General features: G+C 47.5%; 1 protein-coding gene across 1 annotated transcript; it reads left to right on the top strand.

Moving 5' to 3' along the window:
- The first annotated feature begins 14856 nt into the window (after nucleotides 1-14856).
- Nucleotides 14857-27116, top strand: Cavin1 (caveolae associated protein 1). Its single transcript, XM_051177071.1, has 2 exons — nucleotides 14857-15498; nucleotides 25528-27116. Exons 1-2 carry the CDS (start codon nucleotides 15022-15024, stop codon nucleotides 26224-26226), a joined length of 1176 nt encoding a protein of 391 aa, XP_051033028.1. The 5' UTR covers nucleotides 14857-15021; the 3' UTR covers nucleotides 26227-27116.
- The last annotated feature ends 186 nt before the right edge of the window (nucleotides 27117-27302 follow it).

Raw genomic sequence — 27302 nt, 5'->3', positions numbered from 1 at the left:
GCTTTGGAGCCTCTCCTGGAACTCGCTCTGTAGACCAAGCTGGCCTCACACTCACAGAGATCCACCTGCCTCTGACTTTCGAGTGCTAGGATTAAAGGGGATGCGCCATCAATGCCTGGCTCTAGCCTGAGATTTTACATAATCTAAATCTTATTACAACATATAGTAAATCAACTAAAATTGGCATGCATGCTACAAAAACAAACGAATAAACAAACAAACCTACTCTGGGATGGCAGAATGGTTCAGGAGATCAATTGCTACTGTGCAAGCCTGGGGCCTGAGTCCAATTCCTGCAACCCATATAAACGAGATGGAGAAAAATTGAACCTACAAAGTTGCCCTCTGACTACCACTATCCCCATGGTGTGTCACATGTGCACAACATTAATAGTAATAATAACAATAAAATTTAAAACAGCAGCAAAAACAACTAGCTTGTTAAAACATTTCTAAGGACATGATGCTATGGGGTATCCACCAGAGAAGACCACTCAGACATGAGTTTAAGCTAATAGAAAGCCATTGTATTAGTTGGCCTTCTACTATATTAGATGTTTGGGATCCCAGTGTAGCCCTGAGCCTTTTTCAGGGTGAATTTTTAAGCACACACACACACACACACACACACACACACACACACACAAAACCAAAACAACAACAACAACAACAACAACAAAACACAAATAAACAAAAAAACATATCTTGGGTTGACATACCTTCATTCAGTTAATGAGAACAGTTAGCCAGAGGCAGAACTACAGAAGGCAAAAAGCAAGGTTAGTCCTTTAGAGACTTTCCCAGAACTGTGGATTTGGATGGATGAGGTCTTTGTTTTCGTTTTGGCAGGTGGTGCTGTCTACGTGCTGAGTTTTACATACTAAACCCACTTTCAACGTGGAGTCAGTTGCAGTAAGATTTGGGGGGCCTTTTGCAATGAAAGGCTTCTCTAAAATGCACAAACAAGAGGCTGGAGAGGTGGCTCAGTGGTTAAGAGCACTGGCTGCTCTTCCAGAGGTACTGAGTTCAATTCCTAGCAACCACATGGTGGCTCACAACCATCTGTAATGAGATCTGGTGCTCTCTTCTGGCTTGTAGGTGTACATGCAGACAGAACAAAAAAAATAATTTCTTTTTTGAATTTAGGGAAGACCTGAGTTTGAGTTTGGCCCTTAACTTCCATATGAGGGCATACAACCATATGACTCCCAGGGAGCTGATGCCTTCTGACTTCCTCGGGCACTGGGCATGTACATAGTATACATATAAAAATGCAGGTGAAGTCATCCGTACACATAAAATAAAGTAAATCTACAGAAGTTAACAAGACATGACAGTTTATTGCAATATGTGGTCCTAAACCAGATTCTGTGCCAGAAAAGGAAAGAAAAAAAAAAAAAAAAAAAAAAACTCAAAAATGTCATTATTGGCCCATTGATGAGATTTTGTGATGGATTAGATAGTGTCACATTTCCTCATTTTAACAGTTGTACTGTGGTGGTTACACAAGAGGCTGTGTTCTTGTCATTAGGAAACAGCACTGTAGTATTTGGGGTAAAGGACATTGTGTCTACAACTCTCCTGTGGTGTGTGTACACTGAAGGAATGATGGAAGAGGTGGGTGACATATCGACGGATGTAGGGTGCAGAGAATGATAAAGCAATTGTGGTAAGATAATAACTACACAGAGCACCTGCTTCTCAGGGTGAAAATCACATTTGTTTTCTTGTAACTTTTCTGTAAGCTCACATTGATTTTACGATAAAATGTTTGCAAGGCTAGATGTGGTGGTTCCAGTATTCAGGTGGCTGAGGCAGAAGGATCCAGAATTTGAAAATTTGAGGCCAGCCTGGACTACAGAGAGAGACAGAGATATTTATAGCTCTAATGAATATATTAGAAAAGAATAAAGGCTAAAAATTCATGAGCAAAATCTTCTAAAGAGGAAGAAAGTAGTGAATAAAGATAATAGAAAATAGGGGGCTGAAGAGATGGCTCAGGAGTTAAAAGCACCAGCTGGTCTTCCAGAGGTCCTGAGTTCAATTCCCAGCAACCATATGGTGGCTCACAACCATTTATAGAGGGATCTGATGCTCTCTACTGGCATTCAGGTGTACATGCATTCAGGTGTACATGCAGACATCGCATTCATATAAATAAATAAATAAACAAACAAATCTAAACCACAAAACAAAACCCAGGTGCTGGTGGGACATCCCCTTCTCCCCAGCGGGAGGCAGAGGCAGGTTGATCTCTGAGTTCAAGGCCAGCCTGGTCTACAAAGTGAGTTCAAGGACAGCTAGTACTGTTACTGTAAATGTGACAAGAGAATATAATGAAAAAATTCAATAAATTAAATATTTGGATGGGATGGACAAAACCTTAGAAAATTTACTGTTAGATGAAAAAAAGAGAGGTCCCTCAGTAAGGACTTTTAAAAACAGGGGCACACAGTGTAATATTATGTGGAAATTTCTGGAGGAACCACTGAGTGCCAGTGAAGTCTAACTAACACTCTTGCTGGTTTTTTACTGTGTTTTAGAGTATTGCCCAGAGATTTTGCAGATTAAAAAAAATATTAAAACATCCTAATATGAAAAATAACAAAATAATGTTTAAAAGAATTATAAGACTCCCCAAATCATCATTAATAAAAGGCAGTTTGCAAAATGGGAGAAGATTGTGTAGCACAGGGAACCAAGGGCATGCACAAGGTTTCTTGGGGATGCTGGTCATATTACTATATTTTTAAAAACATGATAAAAATACGAGGGTGATCTGGTCACATCCCACGGATTCACTGGGCTGATCTGCCTGACTAGGAGAGTGTTCCGGTCCGCAGGGCTCCACTACTGTCTCTCCAGAAGTAGGATTGGGTGGGAAAGACCCTCCTGGGATCAAAGAAGACTGTTCTTAGGTCAAGGATATAGGAGTAGCTGTGCTCACGTTAGGACACCAAACACGTTGTCAAGGTCCTCAACCTTTCAAGACATATAAAGCCTGCTTCTATGGGGGAAAAAAATACCCCATAAACAGGTGACTATTTCTTCCTCAATTGCCCCCCTCCCCAAGATGCAGCTGTGCCCTCCTAGAACTTTACCCAGGGTTTGATTCTCAATGGAGGGGTTAGGAAAAGGGACTCAGAGAGGAAACCCAGGCAGTGACACACTCACCGCTGTACCAGAGCGCCCCCTGGTGGGATAACTTAGAGCTGAGCCCCCGCTGGCCCGCCCTTCCTGGGTTGCAGTGGAAGACCCCCTACTCTCCTCTAAGGCGGGGTCCAGGCTGTGCTATTGATAATTGTCTTTGGACACCTCTTGGCCGAGGTTTCTACTTTCCCAGAAGCAAAATAGGAGACGGTGGGATCCAGTTCCCCTTGGCTTCCTTGACTGCCTAGTGACCCCTGAGGTACAGCTCATTTGGAAGAGTGCTGTCCTGCTGTGCACCAACAGATCTCCTGCAAAAGATTAACATGATGAGATGGTGCACACCTGTAACCGTAGAACTGAGCAAGGAGAGACAAGAGAATTAGGAATTTGAAGCCATCCCAGACTTCACAGTGAATTCGAGACCAGACTGGGCTATACACAAAAAAACTTAAGTTGTAACTGTCCCGTCTGACTTTATAGTCCCAGATAGTGAGTTTTGTTTTGTTTTGCAGTACAGGGATGGTTAAAGCATGGGCGCGGGTCGGGGATGGAGGTGTGGTGGGTGGATTTTAGGATCTCAAGTGTTCCAAGCAAATGAGCCAAAACTGAGGGGTACTCCCATCTCCCCCTCTTGTGCCCTCCCTTCCTCCTTTGGGATGAGTAGTGGTCCATTCTAGAGCAGTATGGCAGCAGGTACTGTCGGTAACCAGCAGAGCCTGCTGGAGGGTCTAGGAAGCTGTGTCGGCTGTCACACGCTGTCAGGAAGCAGCTGATGGAGCTCATATTGAGCATCTTGCACTACAGAGGGTTCGAGAAATTATGTGCAGTTGGCAAAAACGGTATATAAACTACCTTGAAGAACTTTCTACTCCCAAATATGGGATAATTAGAGCATCGCATTGATTCTGCTTGGCCCAGTGTCAGGAAGCAGATCTGAAATAAGGTAGAGAAGGAGGATCAGGAGTTCAAGTGCAGCCTAGGCTACATGTGACCTTGAGGCTAGTCTGGGCTGCATGAGACCGAGTTGAAACAAACAAAAATAATGATAGTAAAAAACATTATATACCGTTAAATAAAATAGTAAGCCAAGAGTCTATATTTATATATGCAAAATAGAAGAGTGAGATTCCTTTGTAGGAATATCAGTGTTGAATAGAGAAGAAATAATGGAATTAGAAAATTACATTCTGGGGATGGAGAGACTGGTGCTCTTGTAGAGGACCTGGGTTCAATTCCCAGGACCCACATGACAGTTCACAAACAGTTCTAGGTGGATCCAATAGGCATACATGGTGCAAATATATGCATATATGAATGCAGTCAAAACATTCGTATACATAAAGTAAAATAAATCTAAAATTAAATTTAAAAATTATCATTCAGCGGCTACTATAGAACTCAATAACTCAATCAGGAAACTTCAATTTATTCTTAAACTAGTTAGCAAAAATTTATTGAGAAATGAAATATTAAACTAGTTTCAAAATATTAGCCTATAAAAATATTTACTGATGCACACCTTTAATCCCAGCACTTGGGAAGCAGAGGCAGGTGGTTCTCTGTGAGTTTGAGGCCAGCCTGGTCTACACAGCTAGTTCCAGGCCAGCCAGTGCTGTACAGTGAGATCCTTATTTTTTTCCCTGAAAAAAAATAAATGAACATTTTAAAAGTGCAAATTTGTAGCTTAGGAGCAGCCTGTGATCTCAGCACTTAGGTGGAGGATCGAGAGCTCAAGGTCATCCTCATGATCATGAATTGAGGCCAGCCTGAGCTACAAGAGACCCTGTCTCCAAAACAAAACAAAAACTTTTATTTTATTTATTTATTTATTTATTTATTTATTTTGGAGACAGAGTTTCTCTGTAACTTTGGAGGCTGTCCTGGAACTCACTCTATAGATCAAGCTGGCCTTGAACTCACAGAGATCCGCCTGCCTCTGCCTCCCGGGTGCTGGGATTAAAGTTGTGCACCACTAACTCCCGGCGAAACTTTTATTTTTTTTAATAAAAGGAAGATAGTGTCTTCCTTTTATTCTGGAGATCCTAAACATTGACTAATCTAGTATATATTTGTTTATACTGTGTGGCACTCGCCTATTTGAAACATCTACCTATCCTTTTAAGGATTTATTTATTTATTATGTATACAGTGTTCTGCCTGCATGTTTGCATGCACACTAGAAGAGGGCATCAGATCTTCTTACAGATGGCTATGAGCCACCATGTGGTTGCTGGGAATTGAACTAAGGACCCCTGGAAGAGCAGTCAATGCTCTTAACCTCTGAGCCATCTCTCCAGTCCTGAAATGTCTACTTTTTCTTGGCTTGTTTGTTGTTTATTTAGACAGTCTCTCTTTTAGAAAACATTTATTTTTATTTGCATTGGTATTTTGCCTGTGTAAGGATGTCAGGTCCCCTGGAACTGTAGTGTCAGATTGTTGTGAGCTGCCATGTAGGTGCTGGGAATTGAACCCAGGTCCCCTGGAAGGGCAGTCAGTGTTTTTAACTACCGAGCTATGTCTCCAGCCCCAAGTTAGTCTCTTTGTCTCTGTTTCTCTGTTTCTCTCTCTCTCTCTCTCTCTCTCTCTGTGTGTGTGTGTGTGTGTGTGTGTGTGTGTGTGTGTGTGTGTGTGTATCCTACCTACCAGGCAGGTCTGAAACTCATTTTGCAGCCAAGGCTGGCCACTAACTTGTAGAAATCCTCCTGCGTCAGTCTCCTAGAGCTGGCATCACAAGCATGAATCACCATATGCGATTTAAAACTTTTGCCAGGTGGTGATTGTCGTAATTTTTAAAAAGCGACTCTAGAAAGAAAGATGCCATGAGACAGAGTTCAAGTGGAGGGGCTTTTTTTATTAAGGGAAATGGATCATAAAAAAGGGGGAAGGGGAGAAGAGACTGGCCTCCAGGGACAGGAGCAGTGGGAGGAGAGAGGAAAGGGGGGTGGGTGGGAGGGAGAGAGGAACAGACAGAGAGGAGAGAAAGACAGAGGGGGATGGGAGGTGGGCAGGGCCTTTTGAAAGGGAACATAGTGCATATGCACAGGTGGTGCTCTTAGTGGCAGCAGCTAAGGGTACAGCCTGTCAGAACCCCAAGGGCAGGCCAGTACAAATGCCTAAATACTAACAGTGATGGCATACACCTTTAACACCAGCATTTGCGGCAGAGGCAGTTGGATCTCTGAGTTTGAGGCCAGCCTGGTCTATATAGTGAGTTCCAGAGCAGCCAGGGACACATAGAGAGACCCTGTCTGGAAAAAACAAATCAAAGCAAACCAAAACCAAAGCAAACAAAAACCCTGCCTTTTGCTTTTTGTGTATTATTACCTTAAAAAGACTATTAGACACTTCCAAGGGTACAGAGCCTGATTCTGTTGGGTATCTTTCTGGTTGTCACATAGTCTCTTGGCCACTTGTAAGCACTACACGGTTTGGTGCATAATTATCTGCATAGCTCAGAGACCTCTTTCCATTTCCTCCCAAAGGGAAACCATTGTATCTTGGAAGCCACAGAAGGGATCCAGGAGCAGAGTCTGTGCTATTGCCCTTGCACAGTACTCAGAGCCCCTGGGATTCAGGAATATGTGTCTTGAGGGAAACATGAGTCACTCCGCCAACGCACAGCTGGACTCTCCCAAGCTGAGCACAATGGAGATGTGGAAACTAGAGGCCGCACTGGAATCTATATCCCAAGCGGGGTTCACACTCTTCCTGTTGTTACATTGTGAAATGGAAACACTGTTTCCTGGGAAAGGGGCCAAATTCCACCAAAGACACTGTGCTGAAACCTGCACAGCTGCTAAATGCTTCTGTGTTTGCAGAGGATGTCTTGTTTTGAAAGTTGGGTGTTGGTTCCAAACAGGTAGTTGAAAAGAAAGTGTGGGGGGGCACTCAGCTTATATATAAGTTTGTCAGGAACACTCTAGAACCTTGTTCTTGACTAGTTCAAGTGAGAGAACTTGAAAAGGGCTATGCAGGTTGCTTGGTACATACACATGTCAACTGTTCTGACATATCCCTCAGGGATACGAGCGCACTTCATACTTAAACATCCTTATTTATTATTGCTGTTGCTTTAATGTAAAAAAATATACACGTTTTCCTTGCATATATGTCTGTGCACCAGTGGTGCCTGGTGCCTAAGAAGGCCAGAAGAGGTATCGGATCTCTTACAGAGTTATAGACAATTCTCAGCCACGTGTGGGTGGCTGGGAATTGAACCTGGATCCTCTGGGAGAACAGCCAGTGTTCTGAACTGCTGAGTCCTCTCTCCAGCCTTGTTGTATTTTGAGTGTCACCTTGGTGGCCTGGAACTGTCTATGTAACTGAGTGTGACTTTGAACCCTTGATCCTCTTGTCTGCACCTCCTACATGCTCATATCACAGGCATGCACCACCAGGCCTGGTCTTTTGTTTGTCTTTTGAGACAGGGTTTCTCTGTGTAACAGCCCTCGTTGTCCTGGAGCTAGCTTTGTAGACCAGGCTGGCCTGGAACTCACAGAGGTCTGCCTGCCTCTGCTGGGATTAAAGGCTTGTACCACCACCACCTGGCCCCAGGCCTAGTCTTTTTGTTTCTTCTGGCTTTTCAAGACAGGGTTTCTCTGTGTAGGGCTGGATGTCCTGTGGACCAGGCTGGCCTCAAACTCACAGATCTTCCTGCTTCTGCCTCCTGAGTGCTGGGATTAAAGGAGTGCACCACCCTGCCTGGTAGACCTAATCTTAAATGTGGGTTTTTTGTTTTGTTTTGTATGGTGGTTTTCCATTACATTGTTCTTGCTGGGTACATTTGAGTATATGTGTAGCTGCCAGAACTGACTGTAAACTCCTTAAGCCCCAGACCATGTCTTTCCATCTCTAGGCTCCTGTTACTACATCTTCTAGCTATCTTGTTATATTTCTGGTTGTGATCCCAGCCTTTACCAGCAGAGCCATCTCTCCAGTCTTCCTAGCTGCTTCTCAACCCAATTTGTTAAAAAAATTTAGTTGCATTTATTGTGTATGATGCAATACATGCATAAGTATTGAATATACATGTGTGGAGGTCAGGGAACAATTTGATGGAATAAGTTCTTTCTTTCCTCTCTAAGGGTCCTAGGATCAAACTCAGATTGTCAGCTTGGTGGCAAGCACCTTTACCCACTAAGCTGTTTTGCTGGCCCCTCTCTACCTCCTTTTCATAGAGGAAATTTATGATACATAATAGTGGGATGAATATAAATAGCTGACCTGTTTGTTTATCACTGAATGATTAAATCTAATTAAACCAGGAAACATTTTCAAGAGTGGCTATATACAACTGAGAAATAACAAAGTTTAATTTTAGGCTGTTGTTTGAGAATAGTACTTGTGTAGCCCAAATTGGCCTCAAACTTGCTGTGTAGCCTTGAACTCCTGGTCCTCCTGTCCTCCACATTTGTAGGATGTGGGATAACCTGGTTTCTATGCTGGGGATCTAACTGAGTTTTGTGTATGCTAGGCCAGCACTCTACCAACTGAGCTACAATCACAAAGCTGAATTACTTTTGAAAATATTGTTTGGAGCTGGAGATGTAAGTTGTGATGGAGCATATTTTTTGAGGTAGTCTTTCTTATGCTGCCATGAAGTCCAGCTAGCTTTGAACTCAAGATCCTCCTTCTGGACTAGAGAAATAGATAGCTCAATGGTTAAGAGTGCTTGCTGTCCTTGCAAAGGACCTGAGTTTTATTCTAGCCAACTATGTTGGGAGTCTCATAATCACCTGTAACTCCAGCTCCAGGAAACTCCAGGCCTTTTTCTTTTTTGACTTTTTAAAATTAAAAACAATTTTAGATTTATTTTTACTATTTTATGTGTATGAGTGTTTTCCCTGTATGAATAACTGTGTACCACATTCATGCTTGGTGCCCAAGAAGATGGTAAGCCTCCATGTGCATTCTGGGAATTGAACCCAGGTCCTTCACAACAGCAAGCAATGCTCTTAACCATTGAGCCAACTCACCAGCCCCTTTTCTGATTTTTTTTTCCTTAAGAGATGTTGTTTTTATTCTATGTGTACAGTTGTTTTCTTTATATGGATGTCTATGCATCACATGCATGCCAAGGCCTGAGGTATTGGCTCCTCTTCTCTAGAACAGGAGTTACAGATGATTGATAACTGCCATGTGGACGTTGGGAACCAAACCTGAGTCCCTCTGCAAGAGGATCCAGTGCTCTCAGCCGAGCCATCTCTCCAGGCGCTCTTCACCTGCTCTCACAAACCTGGACCCACACACAGAGACAAGTGTTTGCATAGAAGTAAAAATAATAGATTCTGAAGAGATGGCTCAGTTAAAAACACTTGCTGCTCTTGTAGAGGACCATAGTGTGATTCTCAATACAGGTAACTCAAGGCTTTCTATAACTCCAGTTCCAGGGAATTGGATACCCTTTTCCGTATTTCTAGGGGAATCTATACACATATATGCACACACACAGTGTACAAACACACATACAAATAAATTTTAAAAATCTTTGGAACAATAAAAATAAAATAAATCTTTTTTTAATGGATACAGCAACATGCTAGGAGAATATAGTAACAATTCAGGCATCTATGAATGACAGTAATATGACTTCAGGAACGGAAAGGACTGGGAAGTAATAACAAAGGAGGAACAGGCAGACCAGGGAACTTGGCTTCCTTTGGGAAGGGTGGGGAGGGAGAAGTTAAAAGAAATTCCAAGGTTGGAGTGCACTGTGCCTTGAGAAGACAATGGCACCATCAACAAATAACCTCACTCTCCTATTGCAAGAAAGATACTTACTTTAGTTGAGTTTGGATAATGTAGGATGCCTAAGTAGGTTGTGAGGAATGGGAGAACAGAGCCTTACATTTGGGAAATTGGCAAAAGTCCAAGGCTAATTATTGAACATACTGAAATAAGCTGGCCATGGTGGTACAGGTCTTTAGTGCCAGCATTCTGGAGGCAGAGACAGCTGGATCTCTGTGAGTTCAAGGACAGCCTGGTCTATACAGAGGTTTCCAAGATAGACACATATGAGACCCTGCCTAAAAATCAAACAAAAACAAACAACAAAAATTAAGCAGGACGTGGAGGCACACACTTTGAATCCCGGCATTCTGGAGGCAGTCTCAGGGATCTCCGTGAGTTCAAGGCCAGTCTTGTCTATATAGCAAATTCAAGGAAGCCGGGGTTTCATAGTGAGACCCTGTCTTGAAATGAAATAAAAAGTTATTGATGGATTCATGTATTGCAGTTCTGAGGATGGAGCCCAAGACAGGGCCTTACATACTCTAGTTATGTGACTCCACTAAAATAGATACCAACCTGGTACCTATTCTGCTGTTTGTTCATTTGCCCGAGACAGCGTCTCATTTAGCCAGAGTGTCCTCAAACTCATTATGTAACTGAGGCCCTTCTACTCCTGATTCTCTTGTTTCTGTCTTCCCAAAGCTAAGGTTACATATGTCACTACACCTAGCTGCCAACATATTAATTTTTTTTCTTTAAAAATAGAGAATGAATTTTTGAGGAGGAGAAACAGCCTAAAGCCCCTTTTTATATACACCAGAGAAACAGTGCCTCTAGAGCTGGTGTGGGGATGCCTGCTGTTCGTGGCAGCTGTGAGCCAGCTGCTGAGGGGCTGGCCTTGGTTTCTCTGATGTAAGGACACATCATCCATCCCAACTGTTTATTGTTCACAAAACACACTGTCTCCCTGGGATCTGTCCCAGCTGGGATCCAAAGCTGAGCGGAACAGATTTTACACCTTTTGTTGCATTTCCTTAAATGTAAGCTGGTAAAACTAAGGACAGAACCATGATGAGATGGACAGTGCTTGGCTATGTTTACCACCCACTTCCATAACTTATGCTGTTTCCAGAGTTGTGAAGATCCCTTCCTTTATAGGCTCTGCTCTATCCCAGAAGCCCTCTCCCTCTCCCACTCCCCCAGAAGCTGGCTCATGGTGAATTCTTGCCCTTTATTGATCAGATGCCTGGTTGGAGGTATGTCAGAGCACTGGAAAAGTCTAGCTGCTGACAAGTCTCTCTCTCTTTCTCTCTCTCTCCCTCTATGTGTGTGTGTGTGTGTTTCCTGCACCAAAGGAAATTTTGTTTTAACCTTACTATCCATGTTGTGAACTCCTTAGCAGCTGATGCATACCACAGAGCAGCACTCATTTCAGTGAGTGGACAGAGCAATTGCAAGACAAACCTGAAAGCCGGCAATGGCATGTGGAGTGCAATAATTACAAAGGAAAAGACAGTTTCCACTGAAATGGAGTGAAGTTTCTGGAAAGGATTTCTGGGCTCCAGGTCCGTGTCAGCAGAGTTGGTAAAGCATTGCACAGAGCTCAACATTTCATAAGAAGACCCCCGAGAGAAGCTTGCTGATGTGGACATTTTTTGCAACATCGCTGTGCAGGGGTAGGGCCCTTTTTCAAAAATTCTTTGGGAGGGAGGAAGGCATCAAATGAGTCAGATCTGTATTCATAGGGCTACCCCCTGGGACATAACTTGACTCATCCACAAATACTGACATTCCTTTTGAAGAAGTGGACTGCAAATACTTTCCTGGAGGGAAAGCCGAAACTGCATTGACTTAACGATTGCTTTAGCAATCATGCATAGATGCTCCTCTTTAATAAGTATTCTGTAATTGTTCACTGAGAAGGAACTGGTTGAATATGCTATAGTGCATGCATACATGGGAAAATAAGGCAGTTCTGTATGGAAAAAATCTTAGGCAATATTAACAACTCGAAAAATAAAAAAAAGACTATGTATGTATATATAATATAATCCTATGTGCACAAAATGTCTTTCTTTTCTTTTTCTTTTGAAACAGGGTAGTACTGGCTGGCCTGGAATTCTCCTCTGTAGACTAGAATGGCTTCAAATTTACAGACACCTCCCTGCCTCTGCCTCCCAAGTGCTGGGATTAAAAGTGTATGTCACCATGTCCACTTTTTTTTTCTGTTTTGAAGAAAAATAGGGGGCCTGCAGTGGTTGAGAGCACTGGCTGCTTTTACTAGAGGACCTGGGTTCAATTCCCAGCACCCACATGGTGGCTCACATCTGCTTGCAATTCCAGATCTTGGAATCCAACACTCTTACACAGACATACATGCAGGCAAAACACCAATGCACACAAAATAAAAATCTTTTTTAAAAGAAAGAAAAATAGGGTCTTGCTATTGTAGCCCAAGTTGGCCTCCAATTCATAATCATTTTATTTCAGCCTTTCAACAGCTGGGATTACAGGTATATAGGATTACACCTAATTTGTGTGTATAGAAATATGCTGTAGACCTGGTGGTGGTGGCATACGCCTTTGATCCCAGCACTTGGGAGGCAGAGGCAGGTGATTTCTGTGAGTTTGTAGCTAGCCTGGTCTACAGAGTGAGTTCCAGCCAGGGCTGTTACACAGAGAAACCTTGCCTCTCAAAAACACACACAAAAAAAGAAAAAAAAAAAAAAAAAAAAAGAAAAAGGAAAAAAAAAGAAAGAAAGAAAGAAAAAAAAAAGGAAATAAGAAATATGCTATAGAAAATTCTGCAGGGAAATACTAACAATGGTTTCTTGGGTGGGAGGAAAATTAATTGCTGGGATAGGAAAGGAAGAACAATTTCCTCAGCTGGGCATGGTGGAGTATATCCATAATCCTAGTATTCTGCAAGCTGAGGCAGGAGAATCACCATGAGACCATGAGTGTGAGGCCAGCTGGAGCTGTCAAGACCCTGTCTCAAGGAACAAGAATAGCTGGGCATGTTGGTGCATGTTTATAATCCAAAAGAAAACAACAAACAGATGACTTCCTCCCACACTGCATTACTTTTTGTACTATTTTTAATATGTACCTTGCCTGTTAAATAATGTACTTAGGGGCTGCTGGTGAGATGGAGCAACAGGTAAAAACGCTTGCCACCAAGCCTGATGATCTAAGTTTGTTTCCAAATATTCACAGTAGGAAGAGAGAACTGACTCCCAAAAGTTGTCCTCTGACCTCTGCACATGCCTGCACACACACACACACACACACACACACACACACACACACACACCAATGTAACTAATTCTTTTCATTTTTAAAGGCTTTATTCATTGATTTAATGTGTCTGAGCATTTTCCTTGCATGCATGTATGTGCTTGCCTAATGCTGGCAGAGGTCAGAAGAGGGTATCAGACCCCCTGGAACTGGAGTTATGGATGGTCATGAGCCACCATGTGGATGCTGAGGGCTGAACCTCATCTTTTGCAAGAGCAACAATGCTCTTTGTTTTTGAGGCAGGGTTTCTCTGTATTGCTTTGGAGCCTGTCCTGAAACTCACTCTGTAGACCAGGCTGGCCTCAAACTCTCAGAGATCCGCCTGCCTCTGTTTCCCTGGTGCTGGGATTAAACGTGTGTGCCACCAAGGCCAGCTAAAGGTCACTCTTTAACTTCAAGTGAGAGAGCCACTTGTTTCTGAGGAAACCGATTGGAGTGTTGGGGGGGGGTGCATTATTCTGTGGTCCCTAAAGTTCTGTAGCCTACATGGCAATCTCCTACTCCACAGGTTGGTGATTCTCTGACCAGACTGATGACACTTAAGTCCCCACTCTTAAAGATAGTGGATAACAGACCAGAGTGACCTTTTGCCGAGCCCCAGCTGGGGAACCCCATGCCTGGTTTCCTAAGCAGGGAAAAGGTTTGCAGAATCTCTGTGGGAAAGGGAATTAGGGTGGCTCCAGGGACTGCTGAGCACCAGATGTGGAGCAGGGCAGCCTGTGTTTCTAGACCTCTGTGCTAAGGAATCTTCTGCGCCTGCTCAGAACTGCCAGCTCCTTGGTGTCCACTAGAAAGAAAACTGTTTCCCCATTAGGGAATATCGCCATAGTTGCCTTCCTTCTTCCTGCCCCAATGAAAGATTCTGAGTACTGGAGTCCAGTAGACCTGGGGCTAAGAGCAAAGGCTAACAGTAACCTAGAATGAACCCTGGCGAGCCACCTGCCTTCTCTTGGCCTTCCTTTCTCTGCTAGATAAGGGGATGGGGTTCCATGATCTCCTCAAATACTCACTCACCTAATCTTTCTGAGAACCGCGGGAAGAACAAGTGATTTTAGAGGTGATTTTAGAGAGGGGACTAAAAGCCTTTACTATGTTTTATTTCTCACCTTAATCCTGCCCTGTTATGACAATTCCAAGAGAAACCTAGAGGCTTTTGCAAGCCGACGTCATTCTCTCGTTCCTCTTCACTAACAGTGCCATGAGCTTTGGGGACAGTGGTAATTCAGTATAAAGGTGGTGGGGCGGACCCTCAAATCCCTTTGAAAAAGATTGTGTAGGGCAAGAATCTTACAAGGACACTGGGCATAGACAAAAATATTAGCTTACATCTAATTCACACTCCATCTGTACTAATCTTGATCTTAAAAGGCTGCAGTGGGTTGTGGGGGGGAAAAAAAAACTAAAAGAGAGAAAAAGTCGAGTACATTCAGGACCTGATTCCTTCCCCCAGCTCACATTCCTCCGCCCCAGTCCCGCGGCAGCAGCCTCCACCTCCAAGGGGGCCCTAGACTCCCGTTCCAACTATTCCAACCATCCTGAACAGGGTGGGGCATTTGGCTATGGTATCCCCCTCCGTTCCCCTCTCGGGTTAGTCTCCCCTTCTGCCCCGGTTCCTCCCTTTCTGGGGTGGGGCCAGCCAATGGCCGACGAGACTCCGGGTTTGGCCTGGGAGCCGGGCAGCTCGCGGATTCCCCGCCCCACAGTTCTGGCCAGCGTCCTGGTGCGCACGGACGTGGCTCGAGTTTCCTCCGCTCTGGGCTCCTGCTCTCTCCCCTCTCTCGCTCCTCCTCTCCCGGTCTCCCGCTCCAGCTTCACTCGTCCGGCCCCGCACGGTTCCGGGAAGCCATGGAGGATGTCACGCTCCGTATCGTCGAGCGACCGTATTCCGGATATGCCGATGCCTCCTCCGAGGGCCCGGAGCCTACCCCAGGGGAGGCACCAGCCACGGAGGAGCCGTCGGGGACCGGCTCTGACGAGCTGATCAAGTCGGACCAGGTAAACGGTGTCCTGGTGCTGAGCCTTCTGGATAAAATCATCGGCGCCGTTGACCAGATCCAGCTGACCCAAGCCCAGCTGGAGGAGCGACAGGCGGAGATGGAGGGTGCCGTGCAGAGCATCCAGGGAGAGCTGAGCAAGCTAGGCAAGGCGCACGCCACCACGAGCAACACCGTGAGCAAGTTGCTGGAGAAGGTGCGCAAGGTCAGCGTCAACGTGAAGACGGTGCGCGGCAGCCTGGAGCGCCAGGCCGGCCAGATAAAGAAGTTGGAGGTCAACGAGGCGGAGCTGCTGCGGCGCCGCAACTTTAAAGTCATGATCTACCAGGTGAGCCCGTGGGCAGACTACGCCCAGAGTGGGGGGACATCCTGCCCGTAGCCCTGGCCCTGAGATCTGGGTGGGGACACCCGGCTGAAGTTCGTCTCTCAGCCAACCTGGCCCCGTGGGAGCGGTCAGCAGCTCCTCCCTCCTTCCTGCAAACCCAGCTGGAGTGGGATACGGGGTGGGGTGGGGTGGAGGATTCTTGGGACGCAGTGAGGGGCTCACTGAGGGATTCACTCATGCCTTTCCAGGGCCCAGGCTCCTCTCTGCGGTGTGTACCTCCTAGTGGAAAAGTTAACGGGTTGGACTTGGGAACTCTAAATACTCCCGGCTTGTCTCTGTGAAACGTCTTCCCACTTGAAGGAAGTTTTGTGGGAGGAATACCCGAGGTCCCTGGTTGTCTTTTAGGGACCCTCTGTAAGCGGACACTGACTGTGGGGCCCTGGGCCTGGGGCCTCCGGTGCCGTGGGCCCGATATAGCGGGTGATTCAGGGCTCAGGCACGCACCAGTGGGGGCGCCATGCAAGGGACACGACCGTCAGCACCCCTCACCCTACTCCGCGCCCCCGCTCCAGCCTCGACTGCCCACGCGCGTCCCCTTGCTTCCATCTGTCCCTGGCCTCCAGGCACTTTGAGGTCCTTGGGGACACCCTGTCTCGTGGTGCTCGGGTGCCCTTAGCTTCTACTGGGAGCGCGTGGAGCGGGTAGAGGTGGGCGTTGGGAGAGCAAGTGGGGCTGGGGAAGGTGGTGGTCTGGGCGGGGTGAATCACCCACCTCTACCCTGCAGAACTGCGGAGGCGGTGTCCCGAGCGGGGAAGGTGCTAGCGGCTGGGGGCTGGCACACTCAGGCTCCACCCTTTGCCTTCTTAGCACCTTTCTGAGTTCCTTCTGCCTGCATACAAAAGTAGCTTTTGTATCCTAACCCTTAAAGCAGCTGGCAGTCTCAATGCTGGTTTGCCCCTGCACACCCCAGCCTTGACCCCACTCAGAGTGAGCCTGAGCTGAGTGAGGAATTGGTGTTCTTTCCCTAGAGGTAAATATGCTGAGCCCTGCCTCCTCTGTGTTGGGCCTGGTTGATGCTCCTTCTCCTAAACTGAGGGCTGGGGTGGGGGAGGGGGGTTAGTTTATGCTCCTGAGGGGAATGGAAGGAAAAGGAAGAGTAAATTTCCCACATGTCCCACCCTCCAGAACCTGTATGAGGGAGCTGTGGTCACTAACGAGCCTTGCTTGATTACCACGCTTTAGAGTGACTACACGGTCTGAGATGCGGCCCTTGGCACGGTTCCCCTAAGGGAGCTCAAGAGCGGTGCAGATGGGGGACAGCGCCTGGGGGAGAACTGGGCCTATCCTATGTTCTGGGACTTTGGTGGTAGGACCTCGGCAGAAACAGGACCACTCCCAGCCCCTGCCCCTACATACTGCTGAGGGACTCTTTCAAGTACCATGTAAAGAGTTTTGCCTTGCTGATGCATACCCGTGGTTCCATCATTCCAGAGGCCAAGGTAGCCTGGGACATGTAACACCTCCCCGTCTAAAAACAAAAACACTTTCTTCTCCCATTTATAACACCCATTAGGTAGGAGGAAGTGCTTACTTGGAGCTGTTTCCATGCAATCTGACTGCTTAGTGGTAGGCTGCGGACTGGGGGGAGGCTGTAAGTTAGTTGTTTGGGGACCTGTGTGGCCCTTAAAGGGGACATCTAGGGAAAGAGAACAGGGTCTGAGACAGTAAGTGGCTGTCTCCTTCAGAACCTGGGCTTATCACAAAGAATAAGTGACTTTCTCATTTTAAATGCTCCAGCTTGTGCTGCGTGGGGACACTTTCAGCCTGTAGGTGAACCTTCCTATGCTGATTCTGAGAGAAAGGATGGGTATTGGGTGGATGGGGGACTTCTCTGCCGAGGTCAGTGCCCCTCTCTGCTCTGTTCCTTCCATTTGGCAGTCATCACCATCTGAATAGTGGGGTGGGGGTGGGGACACTCACTAGATGACTTTGAGTACATGTGAACCGAGCCTGTGGGTCAGGAGGGCAGAGAGTTGAGGTGGAATGGCTTGAGGCTGGAAAGATGGCTAAGTTGTAAACGGCACTGGCTGCTCTTCCAGGGAATTAAGCCTTGGTTCTGCACACCCAAATGATGGCTAACAACAATCTAACTCCAGCTCCAGGAGGGTCTGACACCCTCTTCTGCCTCTGCTGGGACACTGCATACATGTGGTACACAGACTTGCATACACCACACACAATCTGAAAAGAAAGAAAGACTCACTTTAAGTTGAGCCCCCAACCCACAGGGGAAATAACTAAGAACTAAAATGGTCCCTAGCCCTGGGACAAGCTCAGAGGTAAGGACTAACTTCCAGTGCATGGGGTAGGGCTCAGGCTTGCAGGGTTTCCTTGAGCTGCCCCACAGATGTGCCAAGTGGGGGTGAAGGGGTGGGGGGCTGGAGGGAAGCAGCTTGTTCTCCTCTCGGGTCTGCAGAGGTCCACGGTCTGAGAAAAGAATGGGGTAAAAATAGCCCTGTGTCTTGGCAGGCCTAATAGGGAAGACTGGGGGCAGCAAGCATTTATGGGAAACTCAGGATAAGGAGATGGCCAGGCAGAAAGAGCAAAAGAGTGAGGGGGTGGTGTGCGGCTGGAAAGGGGCTCCCAGATGATATGAGATTTTCAGAGGGAAAGGGGAAATGAGATTCTACCTTCCCCACTATGGGTGTGGGAGGTCATGATGTAGAAGAAGGTACTCAAGGGTCTGGAAATCCCAGGAGTGGGATATAGAGATCCCTTGTATGGCTCTAAACAAAAGCTAGCAACTTGGCACCTCATTCTGTGCTCTAGAGAGACACCCAGCTAGGGAACCGCTAGTGGAAGGGGAGAAGTGAATTCTACTAGTGGTGGTGGACTGAGCGATTCTGGGAAGTCTGGGTTGCATTGGGCCAGGTGGAAGCAGTTGTTCTGAAATACCATGCAACCTGGGAGAATTAAAACTCACACAGCCACTTGTACAAGTGACGATTTGGATGCTTTCAGAGCTATATTAGAATCTACAAGGGGAGATAAAGTGGAAACAAATACTTTCTGGGAGTTGTAATTTTTCCAGTCTCAAGCATGCTAGGCAAGTGATTTATCATTGTCCCATATCCCCAAACCATGGCACAAGGCAAAGTTGACACCCATTAGATCTGCTCCAAGGGCTTGGAGATAGGACCTAGAAGTACTGAAGAGATCAGGTTACTCATGGCCCTTAAAGGGGAGGACAGTATGGTTGGAATGAGGGTTTGCTGACTTCTCCTCAAATCTTCACCCAGCCTTTAATTCCTTCCTTCCTGTACTCCAAGTGAATCACAGATACCTTTCTGTGGAAGAACCCTAAACCTTAATCTAAAAATACTTGAATCTTGTTGCAATGGTCTCTTTCCCCCCTAAGTCTCATTACCGCGGAGTATGTCTACCATGTCATTCTTCCTAACAGACGACTTTGGGCTGTTTTTCTTGGTCTCGGGCTCCAAAACAAACAGGATATTTTTTAGGGGACATTCCCAGGACTGAAGGCAATCTTACCATCTGCCCACCCACCCCGCTTTTAAAAGTCAAATCTAACTGTTGTAAAAGCCAAAGTTAAAAGGGTGAGGTATAAAGCAGGCAACTGGCGTCAAGAAGGGATGGGGTATTACGGCAAGCAGCGACCTCAGAGATGAGGGGTCACTTGTGCAGTTTTTGGAATCTCATAGGTGTGAATATTGCATCATTTGTCCTAGACCTCTGAGCTAGAAGATAACCAGCTTTACCCTCTCCATGGTGCATCATAGGAAGCTGGGGCCCAGGCTGGAGAAGTTGCTTGCCTATTGTCACTTAAGGGGTGAGGGATGAAAATGGGCCAGCCGAATGTGGTGGTGCACAACTGGACCCCAAGCTCTGGGCTTGGAAGCAGGATTTTGAGTTTGAGGTCAGCCTGTGCTACTTAGGGAGACAACCACCAACACCCAAACATGTAAACAACAGGGAATAGGACTCTAGCTTCATTGGTAGGGTGCTTGCTTAGCATACATTGAAACCCAGGGTTCCATCTCTAGTACCATGTAAACTGGCTAGGTGGCAAGTGCCTATTATCTCAGTACTCTGGCAGTAGAGGCAGGAGGATTAGAAGTTCAAGGTTACTCTCAGGAACCTAGCCTGGTTGAGGCCGACCTTAGCTACATGAGACACCAACTCAACTACAAGCAAATTAAACAAGTACTTGGTATGTTGTTTTGTTGCCTGGATGCTCTGTGATATGTGTTTGTACACATGTATGTGTGCAGACACATGTACAATGTTGGCTACAAGTGGCCAGCAGTGGGATATCAATGACCATTAGCTACTCAAGCTTCTGAGTGCTGAAGTAGAGGTAAGAATGGTTGCCCAGTCCCACGGCAGTGGGGAGAGGGAAAGGTGCCCAGTGTAAGGACTAAACCCCAGGCCAGCCATGGGTATTCATTGCTTAGGCTCCCATTCTAGGGGACAGCCATTTTCCACCCCATCTCCTTACCACTTCTGCCTCCTCCCTGTACTTGGCATGTCAGGACCTGTTGCTGCTCTGGGGTTTTAGGAATACAAGCCTTCCTGAACATTGCTATTGTCCAAGTCTGCTGTTCCTTCTAAATGTCCCTCTCTTGAGTTCTCACCCAAAGCAAGAGTGTGAGCTCAGCTCTTGAGAGGGTCAGAAGCTGCCACTGGGAATCCTCATAGGCCCACTTATCCTAAAGACGGCTTGTTTTTACATTTTGATTATTTTTTCCTGTGTTATAGTGTCGGACAGTCTAAGCTCTGGATATAAGGGAGGCATGAGGTAGAAAGATGGCCAAAGGGAAGTAGCCAGAGTCCCTCTTCTATACATGTCCCTCTTCTTATCTGGGGCGGCACCTACATGAATGCCCACCCTGCCTCGAGGAATAACACGAAGGAAGGGGGTGTGTGCCTCTTCCACTCATCGGAGCTTCCCTGTTAGAATTTACCAATTGGTCTCAAAACATTCCTTCTCCATTCCTTGGCAGTTCCCCCCACCTTCTCTCCAGCCCCTCAGTAGCCATAATCATCTCATGCATGACAGGGGAATCCCAAGGGTAGAAGGCAGAAGCCCAAGGAGAGCACCGAGGAACATTCTAGAGGACAGGCGGGAGGTGGGAGGGGTTCAGTTGAAGCTGTGTTTATTAATTCATAGGCTTGGGTTCATCCCACCCCTTTTAGCCCCAGGGCCCTCCCAAAGAAGTGGTTCAACTGTAGTTTTGGCCCACCCTAATCCATTCCGGAACCTCTCCCTCTTCAACCAGATCCAGCTCTGCATTGCCACAGAGGCCTCTTTCTGTCAACCTCCCTGCACCCATCCATCCCGAGTGCCATTTAAACCCCTTTTCCTCATCTTAGCCCAAGAAGAAGCCGAACGCACCCTTTGGCTCCGCCACACCCAAGATCGTGCCTCTTGACCTTCTGCCTGAGACTGAGCCCTTTCACCCGAAGCCTGAAACAGTACCTGAGCGCCCAGCCTTTGAGCAGATGCCCAGCCCACTGCCCAATTACCCAGAGCCTGGGCCCCGACCCACCCCAGAGGAGCCAACAGCTGGTGGGAGCATGTAGGATCTCCTGGGACCCTAGGGCCAGTGGGGACAGGGTGTCCCTCCTGGCTACCATCACTTGATGGAAGTCAGTGCCTTGATGGGCTGTCCTTTCAAGCTGCTCTTCCTTATGGGCTGGCAATGGGTGTTAGAAAAATGCTTGCATTGTGCAGTGCTCAGGAAAATGTGATGTGTGCAGTGGGGGTGGGAAGTAAAGAGGGGATCCTCTCCTCCTCGGTGGTGATGTTTTGTTCTCCTAGTGCTGGGGATGGACCCCGGGACCTCACGCATGCAAGCAAATGCACAACCACAGAACTGTATTCCTTGATGTCTTTTTTAAATTGTAGCTCTTCCAGCATCTTCCAGCATCAGACTGGAACTGCTGGAAGGCTGGCTTGCATGAAGCTGCATGAAACTGGGCGTGTCTTCTGATCTCTCTCCCCTCCCTCCCTCCCTCCCTTCCCTTCAGGGGCAGGCCAGTTTGGCTCAAAACCTCTTTGGAGGAGAGCCTTCGTGAGGCCCAGGCCTGGGAGCTGTTCTTTGCCCTCTTCACCCACTCTCTGTAGCTGAGGAAAACATTTGCACTTACTTTTTTTTTTTTTCCTTCATTTTTCTTTTAGAAAATGTTTTGCAAAGGGATCCCTCATATTTGCCAGATCCTGCCTTGGGTGGGGCGCCCAAAAGCTGCCAGCTCAGAGAGGCCCAAAGGGCAGACATTTTAGCTGACTCCAGTGCACAAGGCTTCTCAACTCCTTTTTTATTTCTTTCTCCATGATTGCCCCCCCCAGAAACCCTTGTAGATTTTTCCCCCATCTACCTCCTCATGAAAATTGAATACTATAGATACACTATGTTATTTATGTATGGAGGTTTTTTTGGAGCACCACAAACCATTCTAATACCCAAGGCCCTGCCACCTTCTGAGACTCATTTCCATCCTCTTGGGAACAACGTCATCCCTGTCAAGAAAGGTGCTACAGTAGAAGAAAGTCCCTTCCTGTCGTTGATGTCTTATCTCCTTATCTTGCTAACCCGAAGCAGAAGTCCTGGCCTTTTAGAACTCCCACTTCCTTTCTCCTTCATAATGCATCTTCTGCCCCTGCCTCCCAACGCTGGGATTAAAGGTGCCGCCACTGCCACCGCAAAGCCTTTTTAATGTGCTTTGTAAGCAGATTTGGGGTCTTGGAATCAGCTCCAAGTGTCTCAGCACTAGCTGTAGACAGATCTGGTTAGCATTAAATCAAGAGCGGCTCTTACCCACAGCTGGGTAGTACCTGCCCCTTCTCTCTAACAAGTATGAGATGCTGAGGGTATAGGGGGTGCTCGATTAGATTATATTCGTAAAACGATCTTTCTCAGCCAGCAAGTCTTACTTTTCTGCAGCAGGGTTGGGAGGTGAAGTGTAAGAGGTGGGAGCCTCCCTGGGGGCCTCTCTACATCCACCCTGGACCGATGCCTTCCTTGGCTTGGGGAGTTGTGTGTGTTTGGCAGGGGCTGGGGAAGCTGTGCATGCTTTTGTTTGGACTTGATCATTAAAGGTAACTCTGGAATCCAAGATGGTTGGGAGTGGTGGTTTTGTTTAATAAAAACGGGAAGACCCCTCCCTTCTTGCTCTCCACAAGGCCCCTCCATGGCCCTAATCACTCTTCCAGAGCAATAAGGGTGAGACAAAGGTACCTGACCCCGGTGCCCAGGGTAAGGGGAGGTACTTTTGGATTGTGTTGGTGGCTGTTGTAGCAACAGGCAGACTGGGTGGGCCCAAGGCAGCACTCCAAGGCTGTGAGTCATGAGGGAAGCCTGACTTGGAAATGGGGGTGGAAAAGAAAAATCCACTAATGGAGGGGAAAAGCTAATGGTGATGTTCAGAACCAGCCTTCAGGACAGTGTACAGGGACTCAGGCCAAGTTGTTTGCCTTACACTACCCAGAAGATGGTGGATGTCTCCAGTACAAGCTATCATTCCAGAGGAAACCCACCATGAAGGGGTTACATTTCCCAGGGACCTTACCTGGCCAAGCACACTCCCTGGGGCTGCTCCCCAACACTGCCACAATGGAAGTGGCAGGCAGGAAAAGCCTGTAGTTTTTGAGCTCAGCTGGCAAAGACCTTTGTCTAGAAAGTAAAGGTCAGGGAGACCAGCTAGCTCCATCTTTGGGGGTTGGGGTGGGATGGGGGTGGGAGTTGGGTATAGGAGTGAGGCAGGCATTTGTTCCCCAGGAGTTGGGACTGTTTCCTGACGATTCCTTGTTTGGTCCACGTTGCTTGCCCTTAGTAAAAGAGGGCATGGGGTGTTCTTTCCTACTCTTTGGGGAGACATGGGGGGAGTTCAGTGTGGGAGATGAGACACAGACAAAATTTTTAATTTTTTAAAATTAAGGCAGAAAAAAAAAAAGTTAAAACAGGACTTCACTGTGTAGTCCTGGATGGCCCGGAACTCACTTTGTAGACCAAGCTGGCCTCGAATTCAGGAGGCCTTCTGAGTGCTGGGATAAAAGACTTCCACCACCAAGCCTGGCCTAAGAGGTGATTTTTTTTCTTTGTTTGTTTTTCAAGACAGGGTTTTTCTGTGTAGCCCTGACTGTCCTAGAACTTGCTTTGTAGACCAGGCTGGCTTCCAACTGACAGAGATCCACCTGCCTCTGACTAGGCTCCAGAGTGTTACCATCACCTAGCTTTTTTTTTTAATGCTGGTATTAGATGTAATTCTGGATTGATGCATAAAGAGGAGGCAGAGAGTTAATCCTAGGGAGTCTTAAAATGATGTCAGTCTCTAGGTGCAGGCAGGATGACTGCAAGTGACTCAGAGTCAGAAGGAATTTAGGAGAGGCTGGGACCGTCCTACACTCAGTACAAGAAAACCATTCCTTCAATGCCTCGGCGAATAAGAGGCAGAAAGGTGGCACATGCCCTAGGAGTCCAGTGATAGTACTAAGTCCCTACTTATGGCAGTAGAGACTACAAATCCCAGCATGCCTTGTGCTCAGGTTATCTTGCCTGCTGGGAGGTGTAGTAATGTAATAGATACCTTGAGGTGGCTTGGTGCCCTAAAGAGCTGGTGTCCAGTTGGGATACTACGTGGAGATAGCCTTCCCTCTTGTGTTCCTGCTAATGTTATTGACTAGGAGGGAAGGAAGTTGGGAGGAGGTGTTCCTAGTTTCTAATGTAAACCAGGAAGCCCTAGGGGATGTGAATGGGAGGGAATAGGAAAGGGATTGGGTGTGGGGAAGGGATTTCTGCAGCAGGTGGTATAAAGATTTCATGGTAGCTTACCAGTAGGTGTGTGTGTATTCTTTTTCCCCTTTTTTCTTCTTGTGTATATCTTTCTATGAGAAGAACCAATTTATGCTGCCTCATTTTCTCAGGGGATGGGATTATTTTACAGTTCTGGAAAGTGACCCCGAGAATCATTTTAGAAAAAGAAAAAAATGTGTCGGTTTCCCCCCCCCCCCCACGCCTCACTCCTTGGACTTAAATACCTCTGTAGGAGCTTCCATTTACGATCAGGGCCACACCCTTTTCCATTCTGTGATCACCCACATCTACTCTTTGGTGGTGGTGCTGTGTTTGGGGAACCCTAAAATGAAGACATGTCGATCCCAAGTCAGGTTATTGAAAGATCTCCACAGAATCAAGACTAGGACTGGTGCTAGGGTCTCTTGAGAGGAAGAGGATAGCTTCAGATGCAGGCCAGGATCGCTTTCCCTACTCCAGGCTCTTTACTGGCCTGAAAAACAAAGCAAGAGTAGAAAAGCAGCCCTCCCCTATACTCCAGGGCAGGGAATGCAGAACCAGAAGAAATGTCCAGAGCGGGGAGAAAACAGTGCCTTGGCGTTCAGCCAGCATCTTCCCTTCCTTCCATTAACTCACATGCGGGGGTAGGGGATGCCCACTGGTGGAGCCAAATAACATGAGAAAGTCAAGGACGGAAACCGGACTGCAGGCAGAGCGCTCCTCCCCCGAGACTGGTTTAATCTTAAGAACTCACTTTCTTTAGCTTAAAACTACCCACCTGGGATCCGCTTTGAACTCACCCCTAGCTCATTCCAAACTTCTAAACTCTCCCAAAACGACTATTTTGTTTGGGGCAGCGAGTAAACCAGGGCACCAGAGGGCGCTCTGCTATTTACAAAGTTAAACTACCTTCACAATGGCTCGCAGCAATCATAGAGGTAGCGGTAGCCATAAACGTGCAAGGGTTTGAGGATCCCTGGAATGTTTAACCCAGGTACAGTCATAATGCCGACCAGAGTCTAACCAATGCTCAGGTTGTGACCAGTTCTGTACTGGGCACTGGGGTGTTCAAGAGTGAACAAGTGCGGTGAATTTTACCCTCACAACATAGGTCCCCATGCTCTCCCCAGAATCGCCACTACCCAGTCGGTTTCGTCTCTCAGCCCTCGCTCTGGCCGCTCCCTTGGCATCTCTCATCTCGGTTCTGTTCTCCTCTTAGGATGAAGTCAAGCTGCCCGCCAAACTGAGCGTGAGCAAGTCGCTGAAAGAGTCGGAGGCGCTGCCGGAGAAGGAGGGTGACGAGCTAGGCGAGGGCGAGCGGCCCGAGGAGGACGCTGCGATCGAGCTGTCGTCCGACGAGGCGGTGGAAGTGGAGGAGGTGATCGAGGAGTCCCGCGCCGAGCGCATCAAGCGCAGTGGCCTGCGGCGTGTGGACGACTTCAAGAAGGCCTTCTCCAAGGAGAAGATGGAGAAGACCAAGGTGCGCACGCGCGAGAACCTGGAGAAGACTCGCCTGAAGACTAAGGAGAACCTGGAGAAGACGCGGCACACGCTGGAGAAGCGCATGAACAAGCTGGGCACCCGCCTGGTCCCCGTGGAGCGACGCGAGAAGCTGAAGACGTCACGCGACAAGCTGCGCAAGTCCTTCACGCCCGACCACGTGGTGTACGCGCGCTCCAAGACCGCGGTCTACAAGGTGCCACCCTTCACCTTCCACGTCAAGAAGATCCGCGAGGGCGAGGTGGAGGTGCTGAAGGCCACCGAGATGGTGGAGGTGGGCCCCGATGATGATGAGGTTGGTGCGGAGCGCGGCGAGGCCACCGACCTGCTGCGCGGAAGCAGCCCCGACGTGCATACGCTGTTGGAGATCACGGAAGAGTCAGACGCCGTCCTGGTGGACAAGAGCGACAGCGACTGAGCAGGACTCTGCCCTGGAGGCGGGTGCCTGACCCTGTGCCTGACCCTGCCGCTCCCTGACCCCCACCCCTGCCCACCTCCTTTCTCTCTTCAAACTTTCTATTTTGCATTGTCCTCAGCCCCATTCTGGTTGAGCTTTTTCTAAGCTGAAAACACACCCTGGAAGCGCATCCCTTCAGAGCACAAGCCTTAGTCCGAGGGGAGGTGGTTTTTCACCTTGGGCAGCCTCCATTTGGACACAGACTGGGTAGGAAGTAGGAAGAATGGCCCAATGCCCTGGTTGTTCTGGTCTAGGATGTTTTTTCTGAGCTCTCTAGTTGGGCCCTGTCGGGGCTTTTTGCCTCCCTCTCGGCCTCTCCATCATAGCTGCATACTCAGCGGCACCACTCCCGCTTCCTGAGCTGTTTTACCTTATCCCCATCCCAGGAGATAAAGCCAAACCTTCTGCAAGAGGAAAGAGCGACTCCTAAAGAAAACCCTTGTAGGGGCAACCTTTTAGTGCCAGCTCGCTATCCCAGCTACCTAGGAGGCTGAGGCGGGAGAATTGAAAAGTCAAGGCCTGTCCGGACTAAAGAGTGAGTTCAAAATCAGCCCGAGTAATTCAGTGAGACCCTGTTTCAAAATAAGAGATGGCTGGGTGTATCAGTGATAGAGCCCATGCTTAGGAAGTGGTGGCGGCGATCAAAGCACCAAGAAGAAAGAATACGTGTAGGGAGACCTTTGCTCCCATGGGAGCACTGGAAGACCTGAGGGCCCTTGTGGGAACCTAAGGCAATAGGGTGGGGGTGGAGGCAGAATGTGCCTTGACCCTGGATAAAGGTCTCTCACTGAAGTAAGCAGGAGGAGGCGAGCAGAGATCGGGGAAAGGATGATAGGTGTGTGTGTGTGATGAGGGGGGGGAGGAGGGGACACGATACATTTGCAGTCTACAAAATCTGCACTCAGGAGCACATGAGTACAGCTTTAGAAAGGGGAACACACAAGACAGTTGAAAAGAATAGGAAAGAAATGCCCTCATTAGCAACACAAAGAAACCGAAGCAAGAATCCCACTCTGGTAGGGTCTCAGGGCACAGGA

The sequence above is a fragment of the Phodopus roborovskii genome, unplaced genomic scaffold (genome assembly GCF_943737965.1).
Source record: "Phodopus roborovskii unplaced genomic scaffold, PHOROB, whole genome shotgun sequence".
NCBI classification, from domain to species: domain Eukaryota; kingdom Metazoa; phylum Chordata; class Mammalia; order Rodentia; family Cricetidae; genus Phodopus; species Phodopus roborovskii.
The sequence above is the reverse complement of the archived record's forward strand: the minus strand, read 5'-3'. Positions and strand labels throughout refer to the sequence as shown.

Bases quoted from the DNA above. Each gene is read 5' to 3' on its own strand.
- Cavin1 (XM_051177071.1), top strand. From the start codon at position 15,022: ATGGAGGATGTCACGCTCCGTATCGTCGAGCGACCGTATTCCGGATAT. The intron at 15,499-25,527 runs GTGAGCCCGTGG...TTCTCCTCTTAG, and splicing joins TTAAAGTCATGATCTACCAG to GATGAAGTCAAGCTGCCCGC.